The following is a 15,789-nucleotide window of genomic DNA, read 5'->3' as shown; positions in this document are numbered from 1 at the left end:
CTATAACTGAAGGTCTATTGGATAAGTTGTGACCAGTGTAGGGGCAGTTGGAGCCTCGTGAATTCTCATGACAGGGGCCCCAGCCACTCTTCACTGAAAGAAACCAAGTTGTTTTGAGACAGGCTCTCACTCGGTCACCCAGGCTGGAGTACAGTGGCACAGTCAGGGCTCACTGCAGCCTCCGTCTCCCAGGCTCAGGTGATCCTCCCTCCTCAGACACCCAGGTACCTGGGACCACAGGCACACATCACCACACCTGGCTGACATTTTGTATTTTTTGTAGAGATCAGGTTTTGCCATGTTGCCAAGCCTGGTGTCAAACTCCTGGGTCCAAGCAACCCACCAGCCTCAGCCTTCCAGAGTGTGGAATTACAGGTGTGAGCCCCTGCACCCGGCCAGAAGGCTTTTTTTTAGATGGAGCCTCACTCTGTTACCCAGGCTGGAGTTCAGTGGCACAATCTTGGCTCTCTGCAACTTCCACCTCCCATGTTCAAGCGATTCTCCGGCCCCAGCCTCCCGAGTAGCTGGGATTACAGGTGTGCACCACCATGCCTGGCTAATTTTTGTATTTTTAGTAGAGACTGGGTTTCACCATGTTTGCCAGGCTGGTCTCAAACTCCCAACCTCTGGCGATCCACCCATCTTGGCCTCCCAAAGTGCTGGGATTACAGGCATGAGCCATCACTCCCAACCCTAAAATTATTGTTTATTATACAGATAATATACAATAATAGTGGAAAACTAGAAAATGCTAAACAGGGAAAAAGAAAATAAAACCACCCATATTTGTAACATCCAGACACAATGAGTGCTCACATCCTGATAAATCACTTTCCAGATTTTCTTCTGTGCATAGATGCACGTGGGAACCATGCTGTATTCCGCCAAAATGATTCACCGTGAGGTCTGGCAGCGCCCCATGCAGCATCGGGAGCTTTGTCCTGTGACCCACCCAACTCCATGTCATTACCCTTTCTGCTTTGCTGGGACTGAAGTTGTGTGCCTGTGGTGCGAAGAGAGGGCTTCTGATACAGAAAAAGGAATTAAGACCCCTCCCCCATGACTCTGTGTTCCTTATCCGCCCAACCCCCAACTAGATTCGATAGGAGAGCTCATAGGCTCCTCTCTCAAGGTCCACAAGCCTCCCACCCTCAGAGGCTGTGGCCAGAGTACCTAATGCTCACTGTGCCCAGCAGGTCCTGACCACGACCCTGACTCAGAGCTGAGGGCCTCCTTCCTGCCACTAGAGGCCCCACACGGCCATTAGGCCGTACCCACAGGAAGAGGCTGGAGCGGAAAGTGGGGAGTGAGCCTCGAAGGAAGAGAAGCCAGGCCCGGGGCACCGTCACTTGCCGTCCCCTCTGCAGCTCCAGATGTGTGGTTTGTGTGGCTGTGGCCAGAGGAGCACCTTGGCCAGAGTCCAGGGCGTGTGGTTTCACATGCCTGACCCAGGTCAGCATCAGGATGAGGACCACAGAGGCAAAGAGCAGCCAGAGGAGACCCAAGACATAGAAGCCCAGGGGGAGGAGGCAGCAAAAGTCGGGGTGGAGAAAAGGGTCATTTCTGTAGCTCTCGAAATGCCCTTGGAGCACCCCACGGAGCTTTGGTTGCTGATCAAATTCAGGGATGGTTTTTTTGGTGGATTCTAAGAGTGATACGGGTTTTGTGGTAGTCAAAAATATGATGCTTTTTGGAGTGATCAGGCTTGTGGCGGACTCCGGGATGGTCGGGCTTGTGGCCAGCTCTGGGGTGATCGGGCTTGGGGAGGGCTCTGGGGTGGTCTGAGTTGGGGTGGGCTCTGGGGTGGTCGGGCTTGGGGTGGGCTCTGGGGTGGTCTGAGTTGGGGTGGGCTCTGGGGTGGTCGGGCTTGGGGTGGGCTCCAGGGTGGTTGGGCTTGGGGAGGGCTCTGAGGTGGTCTGACTTGGGGTGGGCTCTGGGGTGGTCGGGCTTGGGGCAGGCTCTGGGGTGGGCTCTGGGGTGGTCGGGCTTGGGGCAGGCTCTGGGGTGGGCTCCTGGGTGGTTGGGCTTGGGGTGGGCTCTGAGGTGGTCTGACTTGGAGTGGGCTCCGGGGTGATCGGGCTTGGGGTGGACTCCTGGGTGGTTGGGCTTGGGGTGGGCTCAGGGGTGGTCGGGCTTGGGGTGGGCTCCTGGGTGGTTGGGCTTGGGGTGGGCTCAGGGGTGGTCGGGCTTGGGGTCAGTTCAGTAGTGGATTTTGGAGTTTTGGAGAATGTGGCAGATCCCATGTGAAGTGTGAAATCTGGGGTCCATCTGGGTGGGAATGTGGTCTGCTCCTTAGTGGATTCTTGTGTTGGATGCAAGGAGGAGGGCGTTTGACCGTCTAGAGAAGCAGCAGACCATGAGTGGAACAGACCCCAGGGAGTCGTATGGGCTTTGATGGAGAACTTGACCACAGTCCTTGTGGCACGCACCTCATCACCCTCAGTGTCCTCGTCTGTGTAGTAATCATATAGGCCTGGGTCATCTTCATCACCAAGGGTGGGGCATCCCTTTCCCGGGTATTTGTAGACAGGAGTCTTGTCTGAATTGTCACACTGCACACTGGCCACGTTAGAGGTCATGGCCTTGACGTCCACACCTTGCTTCCACACGTAAACATTTTCGGCATTGTCCCGCAGCCAACGACGAAAATAGAGGATCTCACAGTTGCATAACCAGGGGTTCCCATGGAGAAAAGCAAAAGGCAGGAGGTGGAACCCAAAAAAGCCCTTTGGTATCGTATACAGCGAGTTCTCTTGGAGGAGAAGGGTGTCGAGATTCCCCAGCCCATCCAGGAGCCCGGCGGGGAGCTGGGTCAAGTGGTTGTTAGCCAGGCTGAGCTTCTCCAGCTTGGGTGTGGGCGTCAGGAGCCCTGGGGGCAGGGTCTTCAGCTCATTGCCTTTCAGGTAGAGCTCTTGGAGTTTGCCAAGACCATGCAGGGCACCAAGAGGCAGCGAGGTCAGCTGGTTGAAGGAGACGTCCAGGATGGTGAGAGCAGGCAGTGACTGCCCTAGCAAGGGCAGGCTTTGCAGCTTATTGTGGGATAGATCCAGGGTCCCCAGCACTGGCAGTGTCCCATCGACCTGGAGCTTGGTGAGCTCGCACTTATCTAAGTACAGCTGAGTGAGGCGAGTGAAAGGCACCAGGGATGCCAGGGAGAAGGTGTACAGGAGGTTCTCCCCCAAGTGGAGGATTGTCGTGTCTTTTGGCAGGTCTGGAGGCAGCGCTCTCAGATTGCTCTTGTCACAGTTCACTTCTAGGTGGCTGGCCACTTTGGAGACCTCACAGATGGGGTGGGGACGTAAGGGGCTTGGCAGCAGGAGCAGCAAGAGGAGGAGAGGCATGAGGACCTGTGGGCAAGGGGGCCTTGAGTGGACCCCCCTGCAGCCCCTGGAAGCATTCCCCCAGGTCCCAGTCCCCTTCCCCCTGTAGCTTCGCTTCCAGAAACAGCGTTCACACCTCCTGTCCTCCCTACTCCCCTCTCCCACCCTTGCCTGCAGAGCTTAAACTACTAGCTCCAGGCCCTCTTTCCCCTCCCTCCAACCCCTCTCCTGCCCCAGCACCAACCCCGGCTTACAGGCAGGCAGAAAGACCTCCGAAGGCACATAGCGTCTTCTGAGGTGCCACTCAACTCAGTCCTTCTCTCTTCTAGCCCCATGGAGGACTAAGCCAGTGGCAAGAAAGGGGATGGGGGTGAGGAGGAAATGCAGGCCTGATAGGGATTCCAGTGACCAGGAATCCCTTGGACACAAGCCCTTATCGCCTCACTCCACGGCTTTCCCCCAAGCCGCCTTTGTGGTTCTCTCTTCCGCTTTCCTTTTACACAGGGGAGATGGGGGTGGACTCCTCCAAACAGCCTTCCGCCATCTTTTAAAAACCTCTCCAGGGCCAGGCACAGTGGCTTACACCTGTAATCCCATAGCTTTGGGAGGCTGAGGTGGGTGGATCACCTGAGGTTGGGAGTTCGAGACCAGCCTGACCACATGGGGAAACCCTGTCTCTACTAAAAATGCATTAGCCAGGTGTGGTGGCACATGCCTGTAATTCCAGCTCCTCAGGAGGCTGAGGCAGGAGAATCACTTGAACCCGGGAAGTGGAAGGAGGTTGCGGTGAGCCGAGATGGTGCCATTGTACTCCAGCCTGGGTGACAAGAGCGAAACTCCATCTTAAAAACAAAAAAACCTCTCCAGATGCCACCTTCTCTTCCTCTTGACAGCTGCATTCTGAGAATTGCCTACTTTTTTTTTTTTTTTTTTTTTGAGATGGAGTCTCACTCTGTAGCCCAGGCTGAAGTGCAGTGGCACCATCTCGGCTTACTACAACCTCCGCCTCCCGGGTTCACGCCATTCTCCTGCCTCAGCCTCCCGAGTAGCTGGGACTACCGGCGCCCGCCACCATGCCTGGCTAATTTTTTGTATTTTTTTCAGTAGAGACGGGGTTTCACCATGTTTGCCAGGATGGTCTTCATCTCCTGACCTCATGATCTGCCCACCTCGGCCTGAGTTGCCTACTTTTAATTCTCTCCCACCTTTCTCTCTGCCTTCTCATCCCAGTCTATGCTGATTTCTTTCCCCTGCTACTCCATTGACTCGGTTCTTACCAAGGTCTTTAATGCCCTCCCTTCACTACGTCCATGGGACACTTCTCCACTGTGATCTTCCTGTATTTCAGCAGCCCACATACCCATGGCCACTCACCCCTTGGGATTCTCCTTTTGGCCTCTGTGACACATGACCCTGTGATTTTCTTGGTTTTCTTCTTACCTGTTTGGTTGGGCCTTCTCAGTCTCCTTCACAGATTCCCCCTCCTGTGCCTTTCCTGAACAATTAACCTGCCCCCAGAGTTTGTGCTTAGGCTCTCTTCTTTCCCTTTTTTTTTGAGACAGAGTCTTGCTCTGTTTCCCAGGCTGGAGTGCAGTGGCATGATCTCAGCTCACTGCAACCTCCGCCTCTCCGGTTCAAGCAATTCTCCTGCCTCAGCCTCCCGAGTAGCCGGGATTACAGGCATGCACCACAATGCCCAGCTAATTTTTTTATTTTTAGTAGAGATGGGATTTCACTATGTTGGTCAGCCTGGTCTTGAACTCCTGACCTCCAGTGATCCACCCACATTGGCCTCCCGAAGTGCTGGGATTAGAGGCAGGAGCCACTGTGCCCGACCTTCTCTTCTTTCCTTATGCTATGCAACCACCTGAGATTATCCTCATCCATTCCCTTGCCTTCAACCACCACCTACAACCTAATGACTCTCAAATCTATGTCTCTAGTCCAGACCCTTCTCCTGAGACACAAGCACATATGTATAGCTGTCTTCTGGACATCTCTAGTTGGATGTCCCACAGACACCAAAACAGTATGTTCAAAGCTGAAGTCATCATTTCTCTCCAAATGGCTTCTCCTTCTGTGTTGCTTAACCTGGTGAATGGCACCATCATCCACTCATTTACCTAACCATTCAATCAACACAGACACAATCCCTAATAGTCATCTATAATGTCTCCCGTCTTTCATCCCCCATCACCAAGTCCTGCTGATTTTACTCCCATCTCTCTCAAATCTACTCTCCATCCACACCATCCTGCCAGCATTCCTAGTCCAAGGTTGTTGTTGTTTCTTCCTCCTCCTCCTCTTCTTTCTCCTCCTTTTCCTCCTTTCTTCTTCTTTCTTGTTGTTCTTTTTTCTTTCTCTTCTTTTTCTTCTCCTCCTCCTCTTCCTCCTCCTCCTCCTCTTCCTCCTCCTCCTCCTCCTCCTCCTCCTCCTTCTTCTTCTTTTTTTCCTTTTTTTGAGATGGAGTCTTGCCCTGTCACCCAGGCTGGAGTGCAATGGCGCCATCTTGGCTCACTGCAACCTCTGCCTCCCAGGTTCAAGCGATTCTTCTGCCTCAGCCTCCTGAGTAGCTGGGATTACAGGTGCGTACCACCATGCCCGGCTAATTTTTCGTATCTTTAGTAGAGACAGGGTTTCACCATGTTGTCCAGGCTGGTCTCCCTTGCTGTTTCCCAGGCTGGAATGGAGTGGCGCAATCATGGCTCACTCAACAACAAACTCCTGGACCCAAGGGATCCTCCCGCTTCAGCCTCCCAAGAAGTTGGGATTACAGGCATGCACCACCACACCCGGCTGATTTAATTTTTTTTTTTCTAGAGACAGGGTCTCCCTTTGTTGCCTAGGCTGGTCTCAAACTCCTGGGCTCAAGCGATCCTCCCACCTCAGCTTCCCAAAGTGCTGGAAGTACAGGCATGAGCCACCATGCCCCGCCCAGGGCACCATCTTCTCACTACCGCTTCCCTGCAACAGCCTCCTTGCTGGTCTCCCCACTTCCCAATTCCCTTTCTTCTCTTTATTCTCCACTGGAGTGGTCTTTCAGATCTTCACATTTGCTCATATCCTTCCATTGCTTGAAATTCACCAATGAGGCCGGGCCCAGTGGCTCATGCCTGTAATCCCAGCACTTTGGGAGTCTGAGGCAGGCAGATCACGAGGTCAGGAGATGGAGACCATCCTGGCTAACATGATGAAACCCTGTCTCTACTAAAAATACAAAAAATTAGTTGGGCATGGTGGCGGGCGCCTGTAGTCCCAGCTACTCCGGAGGCTGAGGCAGGAGAATGGCGTGAACCCAGGAGGCGGAGCTTGCAGTGAGCCGAGATAGCGCCACTGCACTCCAGCCTGGGCGACAGAGCGAGACTCCGTCTCAAAAAAAAAAAAAAAAAAAAGAAAGAAAGAAAGAAATTCACCAGTGGGTTCACATCTGTAATCCTAGAAGTTTGGGAGGCCAAGGCGGGTGGATCACCTGAGGTCAGGAGTTTGAGACCAGCCTGGCCAACATGGCAAAAACCCGTCTCTACTAAAAATACAAAAAATTAGCCGGGTGTGGTGGCGGGTGCCTGTAATCCCAGCTACTAGGGAGGCTGAGGCAGGAGAATCGCTTGAACCCTGGGGGCATAGGTTGCAGTGAGCTGAGATCACGCCACCTCACTCCAGCCTGGGTGAAAGAGTGAAATTCTGTCTCTAAATAAATAAATAAATAAATAAATTCACCAATGGCTCCTAATATATCTCAGGAGGAAGTCGAAAGTTCCCAACGTGGCATGTGGGATCCTGCAAGATCTCACCTTTGCCTGCGTGTCCAGCCCCGTCAGTTACCACTCTACCCTTATTCTTGTTCATTCCCTCCTGTGCCTGAACTTTTTCTTCAACTTTATCCCCTTCTGCCTAACTTTTACTTATTTGGCAAGTTCCAGCTCAGAATTCCTTCCTCTGGAAAGCCTCTTCTGACTTCGCAAGACAAGGTTAAATGTCTATTACAGAAAGTCAGACACCATGTCCCGCCTGTTGGCCCACTGCCCCTTCTGTGATGAGAATGTGCCCTGCACTGTTCCCCAGTAGGAGCTCCAGGCAGCCGCCTGAGCCTGCCCCTGTCTGCTTCCAGCTGGTGACTGGACAAGGGACAGACATTTAAGCCAGATGCAGTTAATCCATAGATTTGCCATTTATATAATTTGCCAGCTGCAAAGGTATTGCAAAATGTGGAGAAAACAAGGTAGTATAGAAAGTGAGGTAGAAGATTGTCTAGAGAGAAGCCAGGAAATTAAATAAGGACCCCAAGCCCCAAAGCTGTTGATTTTTTTTTTTTTTTTTTTTTTTTTTTTGATACTCATCCAGGCTGGAGTGCAGTGGCATGATCTCAGCTTACTGCAACCTGTTCAAACAATTCTCCTGCCTCAGCCTTCCAGATAGCTGGGATTACAGGTGCACACCACCATGCCGGGCTAATTTTTGTATTTTTAGTAGAGATGGGGTTTCACCATGTTGGCCAGTCTTGTTTTGAACTCGTGCTCTCAAGTGATCTGCCCGCCTCGGCCTCCCAAAGTTCTGGGATGACAGGTCTGAGCCACTGCGCCCAGCCTGCTGTTGATTTTTGAGGGCGTTTTACTGTATCAGAATGTTTAGTTGTAAGCAACAGAAAATGGTCTGCCTAATTTAGGCCGCAAAGGAATTCATTAAAAATACATTGGTGGGGCCGGGCGTGGTGGCTCACGCCTGTAATCCCAGCACTTTGGGAGGCCGAGGTGGGCGGATCACAAGGTCAGGAGATCGAGACCATGGTGAAACCCCGTCTCTACTAAAAATAGAAAAAATTAGCCGGGCGCAGGGGCGGGCGCCTGTAGTCCCAGCTACTCGGGAGGCTGAGGCAGGAGAATGGCGTGAACCCGGGAGGCGGAGCTTGCAGTGAGCCGAGATTGCGCCACTGCACTCCAGCCTGGGCGATAGAGCGAGACTCCGTCTCAAAAAAAAAAAAAAAAAAAAAAAAAAAAAAAATACATTGGTGGGGCACATTTCCTTTTTCTTTCTTTTTTTTTTTTTTTTGAGACAGAGTCTTTCTCTGTCACCCAGGCTGGAGTGCAGTGGCGCCATCTCGGCTCACTACAAGCTCCGCCTCCCAGGTTCACGCCATTCTCCTGCCTCAGCCTCCCGAGTCGCTGGGACTACAGGCGCCCGCCACCACGCCTGGCTAATTTTTTTTGTATTTTAGTAGAGACGGGGTTTCACCGTGTTAGCCAGGATGGTCTCGATCTCCTGACCTCGTGATCCGCCCGTCTCAGCCTCCCAAAGTGCTGGGATTACAGGCTTGAGCCACCGCACCCAGCCCGTGGGGCACATTTTCTCAGGACCTCCTGGGACAGTGTCATGGGTGAAAAAACAAAAAACGAAATGAAACGAAACAAAACAACAACAACAACAACAACAAAAACCCTGGCTACTTCAAAGACTTCCCAGTGAGGCCTGGAGAAGCAGACATGGAGCTATGCAGCCAGGAACAGTGCCCAGGACCAGGCTGCAGAACCAGTCTGGTGAGCAAAATTCTGTTCCTGCTGCAAGACCAGGTTATGGAAGCGTGTAGAACTCGAGCTGCTGAGTCAGAAACAGTGTCATCACAACAGCACCTGCTGCAGACAAAATCCTACACCATCCCTATTCCTTTGTGATACTGGCTCCCAATTCAAAGTCTGGGCCGGGCGTGGTGGCTCACACCTGTAATCCCAGCACTCTGGGAGGCCGAGGCAGGTGGATCACCTGAGGTCAGAGTTCGAGACCAGCCTGGCCAACATAGTGAAACCCTGTCTCTACTAAAAATAAAAATTAGCCGGGCGTGGTGGTGCGCGCCCGTAATCCCAGCTACTCAGGAGGCTGAGGCAGGAGAATGACTTGAACCCGGAAGGCGGAGGTTGCAGTGAGCCAAGATCGCACCATTGCACTCCAGCCCTGGTGACAGAGTGAGACTCCGTCTCGAAAAAACAAAACAAAACAAAGTCTGGGTGAGTCTGATTGGGCATGTGTCTGTGACCCAGCTGCAAGAGAGTCTGGGAAAGCAGGTGTCTGGCATTTCCAGCTAGGAAAGCTGAAGCATGCTCCACTTCTCCAAAGATTCTGAAGTTGAAGGATTTTCCAAACACAGACTCACATGCTTTGGCACCTACTAAAGTGATCCTATGTTTTACTTTCTTCAGATGTCAATGTCCTGTTTTTTTATTTTTTATTTTTATATTCATTTATTTATTTATTTAGTCCTCTGGCTCTGTTGCCCAGGCTGTAGTGCAGTGGCACAATCTCAGCTCACTGCAACCTCTGCCTCCTGGGTTCAAGCAGTCCTCCCACCTCAGCCTCCCAAGAAGCTGGGACTACAGGCACATGCCACCATGTCTGGCTAGTTTTTATTTTTTGTAGAGATGGGTTTTGCTATGGCTGGTTGTGAACTTTGAGTTCAAGCGATCTGCCTGCCTCAGCCTCCCAAAGTATTGAGATTACAGGTGTGAGCCATCGTGTCACGCCCTGAATTGTATTAACACATTTTCAAATTTTGCATCTTTGAGTCCTTGGAATTAACCTTACTTGGTCAATATAATTCTGAGTTGTTGTACTCACTGGTTTTTTTTTTTTTTTTTTTTTTGAGACGGAGTCTTGCTCTGTCGCCAAGGCTGGAGTGCAGTGGCCGGATCTCGGCTCACTACAAGCTCCGCCTCCTGGGTTCCGGCCATTCTCCTGCCTCAGCCTCCCGAGTAGCTGGGACTACAGGTGCCCGCCACCTCGCCCGGCTAGTTTTTTGTATTTTTTAGTAGAGACGGGGTTTCACCGTGTTAGCCAGGATGGTCTTGATCTCCTGACCTCGTGATCCGCCCGTCTCGTCCTCCCAAAGTGCTGGGATTACAGGCTTGAGCCACCGCGCCCGGCCTTTTTTTTTTTTTTTTTTTTTTTTTTTTTTTTTTTTTTTTTTGAGACAGAGTCTTACTCTGTTGCCAGGCTGGAGTGTAGTGGCACGATCTCGGCTCACTACAGCCTCCGCCTCCCAGGTTCAAGCAATTCTCCTCCCTCAGCCTCCTGAGTAGCTGGGATTACAGGCACACCACCACACCAGGCTAATGTTTTGTATTTTTAGTAGAGAGGGTGCTTCACCATGTTGGCCAGGATGGTCTCGATCTCTTTTTTCGCTCTTGTTGCCCGGGCGGGAGTTCAATGGCGTGATCTCGGCTCACTGCAACCTCCACCCCTGGGTTCATGTGATTCTCCTGCCTCCGTCTCCCAAGTAGCTGGGATTAAAGGCATGCACCACCACGCCTGACTAATTTTGTATTTTTAATAGAGATAGGGTTTCTCCATGTTGGCAGGCTGGTCTCGATCTTCTGACCTCAGGTGATCAGCCCGCTTCAGCCTCCCAAAGTGCTAGGATTATAGGGGTGAGCCACTGCACCTGGCTAGTCTGGATCTCTTGACCTTGTGATCCGCCCGCCTCGGCCTCCCAAAGTGCTGGGATTACAGGTGTGAGCCACCGCGTCTGGCCTGCTCACATTTTATTTAGGACTTCTGCATCTAAGTTAGAAAATAGGAGTGGCTTATAGATCTCTTTTGGGGATCTTTGTCTGTTTTTCTGTTTGTTTGGTTGTTTGGTTTTATGATCAGAGTTATGCCAGCCTTGTAAATTGGAAAACTATATTCTCTGGAACAGTTATAGATAGGGATTTTCTGTTCTATATAGATTGGTGGAGTTCACCTATAAACCCATCTGGATGTGGTGCCATTTTGGAGATAGCTTTCTGTGTTTTTTGTTTGCTTGGTTTGGTTTGATTTGAGACAGGGTCTCACTTTGTCACCCAGGGTAGAGTGCAGTGGTGCCATCGTGGCTCACTGCAGCCTCAACCTCCCAGGCTCAAGCGATCTTCCCACCTCAGTCTCCTAAGAAGCTGGGACCTCAGGCATGTGCCACTATGCACAGCTATTTTAAAAAATTTTTTGTAGAGACAGAGTCTCACTATGTTACCGAAGCTGGTCTCGAACTCCTGGGCTCAAGCAGTCCTCCTGTCTCCACCTCCCCGCCACTCGAAAGGCTGAGGTAGGAGGATTGCTTGATCCCAGGAGGTCGAGGCTGCAGTAAGCCATGATTGCACCACTGCACTCTGGCCTGGGTGACACAGTGAGACCCTGTCTCAAAAATAAAATAAAATAAAATAAAATAAAAGTTCCTTCCCTAATATTCTTCCTGTTATTGAAGCCACCTTTGCAAAATTATGACTGAGACAGTGGAAGAGATCTAACCAACTCCATCATGCTTCTAAACTTTAAGCTGTGCTTGTTCCTTCCCGGGCATAGGCTGAGCTAATTTTGAGAGGAACTTAGTTTATTGTTTATAGTTACAGGCGTGAGCCATCACACCCAGCATATAGTTTGTAGTTTAAAACAAAGACGGTAACAGCCCTTTCCCAAAACAAACCTACTTCTTGCCTGGGGACTAGACTGCCTTTGTAGGACTAACAAACTAGCCACGAGATTAGCAATTGTGGTTTAGGAGGCTGGGCGCCAGTGGCTCATGCCTGTAATCCCAGCACTTTGGGAGGCCGAGGTGGGCGGATCACCTGAGGTCGGGAGTTTGAGACCAGCATGACCAACACGGTGAAACCCCGTCTCTACTAAAAATATAAAAATTAGCCGGGCGTGGTGGTGGGCACCTGTAATCCCAGCTACTCGGGAGGCTGCGATGGGAGAATTGCTTGAACCCCAGAGGCGGAGGTTGCAGTGAGCCGAGACGGCGCCACTGCCCTCCAGCCTGGCTGACAGAGCAAGACTGTCTCAATAAAGAGAGAGAGAAAGAGAGAAAGAGAAAAAGAGAGAGAGAGAGAGAAAGAGAGAAAGAGAAAAAAGGAAAGAAAGGAAAGAAAGAGAGAAAGAAAAGAAGGAAAGAAGGAAAGGAAAAAGAAAAAAGAAAGAAAGAAAGAAAGAAAGAAAGAAAGAAAGAAAGAAAGAAAGAAAGAAAGAAAGAAAGAAAGAAAGAAAGAAAGAGAAAGAAAGAAAGAGAAAGAAAGAGAAAAAGAAATTATGGTTTAGGAGTCATGCAGCTGGAGGCCACAGGATTCTGACCCTCCCTGGACTGCCCCTAAGACCAGTGCTTGAGGTATTTTGCAAACCCTGCCCTTGATGGATCAGCTGGCCCCACCCAGATCAATCAACTGGCCATCTGATCTTGTGGCCCCCACCCGGGAACTGACTCAGCACAAGAGAACAGCTTCAGCTTCCCATATTTTCATCTCTGACCTGATCAATCAGCACTCCCGGCTCACTGGCTTTCCCCCACCCACCAAGTTGTTCTTAAAAACTCTCATCCCCAAATGCTCAGGGAGACTGATTTGAGTAACAGTAAAACTCTGGTCTCCCACACAGTTGGCTGTGCGTGAATTACTCTTTCTCTATTGCAGTTCCCCTGTCTTGATAAATCGGCTCTGTCTAGGCAGTGGGCAAGGTGAACCCATTGGACGGTTACCTTATTATCTGAGCCTAGCCCAGGAGTGTGACCTAATCGTGGACAACTGTACTCCTCCTAGGATTCCACATGGTGAATGAGGTGATAAGGGAAGAGGATGCAGAACTGGTCTTCATTCATTTCAGCAGTGTGCAGGAAAAGCTGTAGAGACGTTCCTGCTACTAAGGTCCCCAAAGTTACCCGATTCCTGAGCTGTCCTGTGTTGTCAATGTTCTCTTGCATCCAGTGAGCTCCTGTATCTCTTTCCAAGAAATTTCTGTTGGATTAAGTTAGCTAGAGTAGATTTCTGTTACATGCATTCGAAGAAATCTAATCCAGTTATTGTTTTTGTTGTCGTTGTTGAGACAGAGTCTCCCTCTGTCAGGCTGGAGTGCAGTGGCACAATCTCGGCTCACTGGAACCTCCTGCTCACTGCAACCTCCGCCTCCCGGGTTCAAGCGATTCTCCTGCCTTAGCCTCCCGAGTAGCTGGGATTACAGGCACACGCCACCACACCTCGCTCATTTTTTTATTTTCGTAGAGACGGGGTTTCGCCATGTTGGCCAGGCTGGTCTTGAACTCCTGACCTAAGGTGATCTGCCCACCTTGGCCTCCCAAAGTGCTGGGATTACAGGTGGGAGTCACCACGCCTGGCTCCTAATCCAGTTCTCCAGTCTCTAGTGTAATTCCTTCTTTCCTTTCTTTCCTTTTTCTTTCCTTTCTTTCCTTTCTCTTTCCTTTCTTTCCTTTCTCTTTCCTTTCTTTCCTTTCCCTTCCTTCCCCTTCCTTCCTTCCTTCCTTCCTTCCGTCCGTCCTTCCTTCCTTCCTTCCTTCCTTCCTTCCTTCCTTCCTTCCTTCCTTCCTTCCTTCCTTCCTTCCTTCCCTCCCTCCCTCCCTCCCTCCCTCCCTCCCTCCTTCCCTCCCTCCTTCCTTCCTTCTTTCTTTTCTTTTCTTTCTTTCTTTTTTTTTTTCCCAGATAGGGTCTCACTCTGTTACCCAGATGGGAGTGCAGTGGAGTGGCGTGATTGTGGCTCGCTGCAACCTCGACCTCCCAGGCTCAAGGGATCCTCCCACCTTGGCCTGCCTGGTGGCTGGGACTGCAGGCGTGTGCCACCACGTCCGGCTAATTTTTGTTTTTGTTTTTTTTTTGGAGAGATGGAATTTGCCATGTTGCACAGGCTAGTCTTGAACTCCTGGACTCAAGTGATTCACCTGCCTCAGCTTCCCAAAATGCTGGGATTACAGGCGTGAGCCCATGCACCCCCCCAGTGTAGTTCATGTCTAAAGAATTTGTGTAGAAGACATTAGTTGGAGGTCTATCTAAAATCCATTCAACTTTTGCTCCTTTTTTTCTTTTGAGAAACTACTCCTATCTCATCCCTAGAATTTTTGGTGACATTGACTCTCTCTCAGCTGTGAGAGTGGATCTAAGCCACTCAATAGACTCCCTTCTCTTTGACACAGTTTATGGACCCGACAAGTACCCTGACATAAGCTGATTAGGGTGTTCATGGTCAGGGTGATTGGCCCAGGCATAGAAATAGGACGTAAGTTGGTGCTTTCATAATGAAACCCAAGACTCTTGTTTGACGGTTAAGGTATACAAACCTTCTCTGAATGTGGATGAGGAAATATGTAAGTCCAGGTGAGCTGTCAGCTGTTGGCATTATTCTCGTGATTATGATGGGGTCTAGCCTTAGGATGAAGCTATTGTCAGAAAAGGTATGTGTTCATCAACAGTTGACTGGATAAAGAAAATGTGAGGTCAGGGCCGGGCGCGTGGCTCATGCCTGTAATCCGAGCACTTTGGGAGGTGGAGGTGGGCAGATCACGAAGTCAGGAGATCGAGACCATCCTGGCCGACATGGTAAAACCCCGTCTCTACTAAAAAAAAAAATACAACAAATTAGCCAGGCGTAGTGGCGGGCGCCTGTAGTCCCAGCTACTCGTGAGGCTGAGGCAGGAGAATGGCACGAACCCAGGAGGTGGAGATTGCAGTGAGCCGAGATTGCACCACTGCACTGCAGCCTGGACAACAGAGCAAGACTCCGTCTCAAAAAAAAAAAAAAAAAAAAAAAAAAAGGGAGGTCAGATGTGGTGGCTCCAGCTTGTAACCCCAGCACTTTGGGAGGTCAGAGCCAGGGTGGGAGATCATTTGAGCCCGGGTTCTGGAGGCTGCAGTGAGCTATGATCATGCCACTGCACTCCAGCCTGGGCGACAGAGCGAAACCCTGTCTCTAAAAATTAATTAAGCCGGGCACGGTGGCTCATGCCTATAATCCCAGCACTTTGGGAGACCGAGGCAGGCGGATCATCTGAGGTCAGGGGTTCGAGACAAGCCTGGCCAACATGGCAAAACCCCATCTCTACTAAAAATATAAAAATTAGCCGGGCTTGGTGGTGGGAGCCTGTAATCCCAGTTACTCGGCAGGCTAAAGCAGGAGAATCTCTTGAACCCAGGAGGCAGAGGTTGCAGTGAGCCAAGATTGGGCCGCTACACTCCAGCTTGGGTGACAGAGCAAGATTCCATCTAAAGAAAAAAAAATTACCTAATGGGTCCAGTGTTCACTGTTTGGGTAATGGGCACAGTAGAAGCCCAATCCTCACCAGGGTGCAATATATTCACATAACAAATATGCACATGTACCCCCAAATCAAAAATAAAATAAACATATTTTAAAAGAGATTGGGGGTGCTGGGCACGGTGGCTCACGCCTGTAATCCTAGCACTTTGGGAGGCTGAGGTGGGTGAATCACGAGGTCAGGAGATTGAGACCATCCTGGTTAACACGGTGAAACCCCATCTCTACTAAAAATATAAGAAATGGCCGGGCGCGGTGGCTCAAGCCTGTAATCCCAGCACTTTGGGAGGCCGAGACGGGCGGATCACGAGGTCAGGAGATCGAGACCATCCTGGCTAACACAGTGAAACCCCGTCTCTACTAAAAAATACAAAAAACTAGCCGGGTGAGGTGGCGGGCGCCTGTAGTCCCAGCTACTCGG

General features: G+C 50.8%; 1 protein-coding gene across 1 annotated transcript; it reads right to left on the bottom strand.

Annotated features, from left to right (window-relative positions):
- Positions 1-719: 719 nt before the first annotated feature.
- LOC105472443 (glycoprotein Ib platelet subunit alpha) lies at positions 720-3,672 on the bottom strand. Its single transcript, XM_024790073.2, has 2 exons — positions 3,575-3,672; positions 720-3,347 (listed from the first exon to the last, which is right to left on the bottom strand). The coding sequence occupies exons 1-2, from the start codon at positions 3,653-3,655 to the stop codon at positions 1,152-1,154; spliced, it is 2,277 nt and encodes a 758-aa protein (XP_024645841.2). The 5' UTR covers positions 3,656-3,672; the 3' UTR covers positions 720-1,151.
- Between the last annotated feature and the right edge of the window lie 12,117 nt (positions 3,673-15,789).

The sequence above is a fragment of the Macaca nemestrina genome, chromosome 17 (genome assembly GCF_043159975.1).
Source record: "Macaca nemestrina isolate mMacNem1 chromosome 17, mMacNem.hap1, whole genome shotgun sequence".
In the NCBI taxonomy this organism is placed as follows: Eukaryota; Metazoa; Chordata; class Mammalia; order Primates; family Cercopithecidae; genus Macaca; species Macaca nemestrina.
The sequence above is the reverse complement of the archived record's forward strand: the minus strand, read 5'-3'. Positions and strand labels throughout refer to the sequence as shown.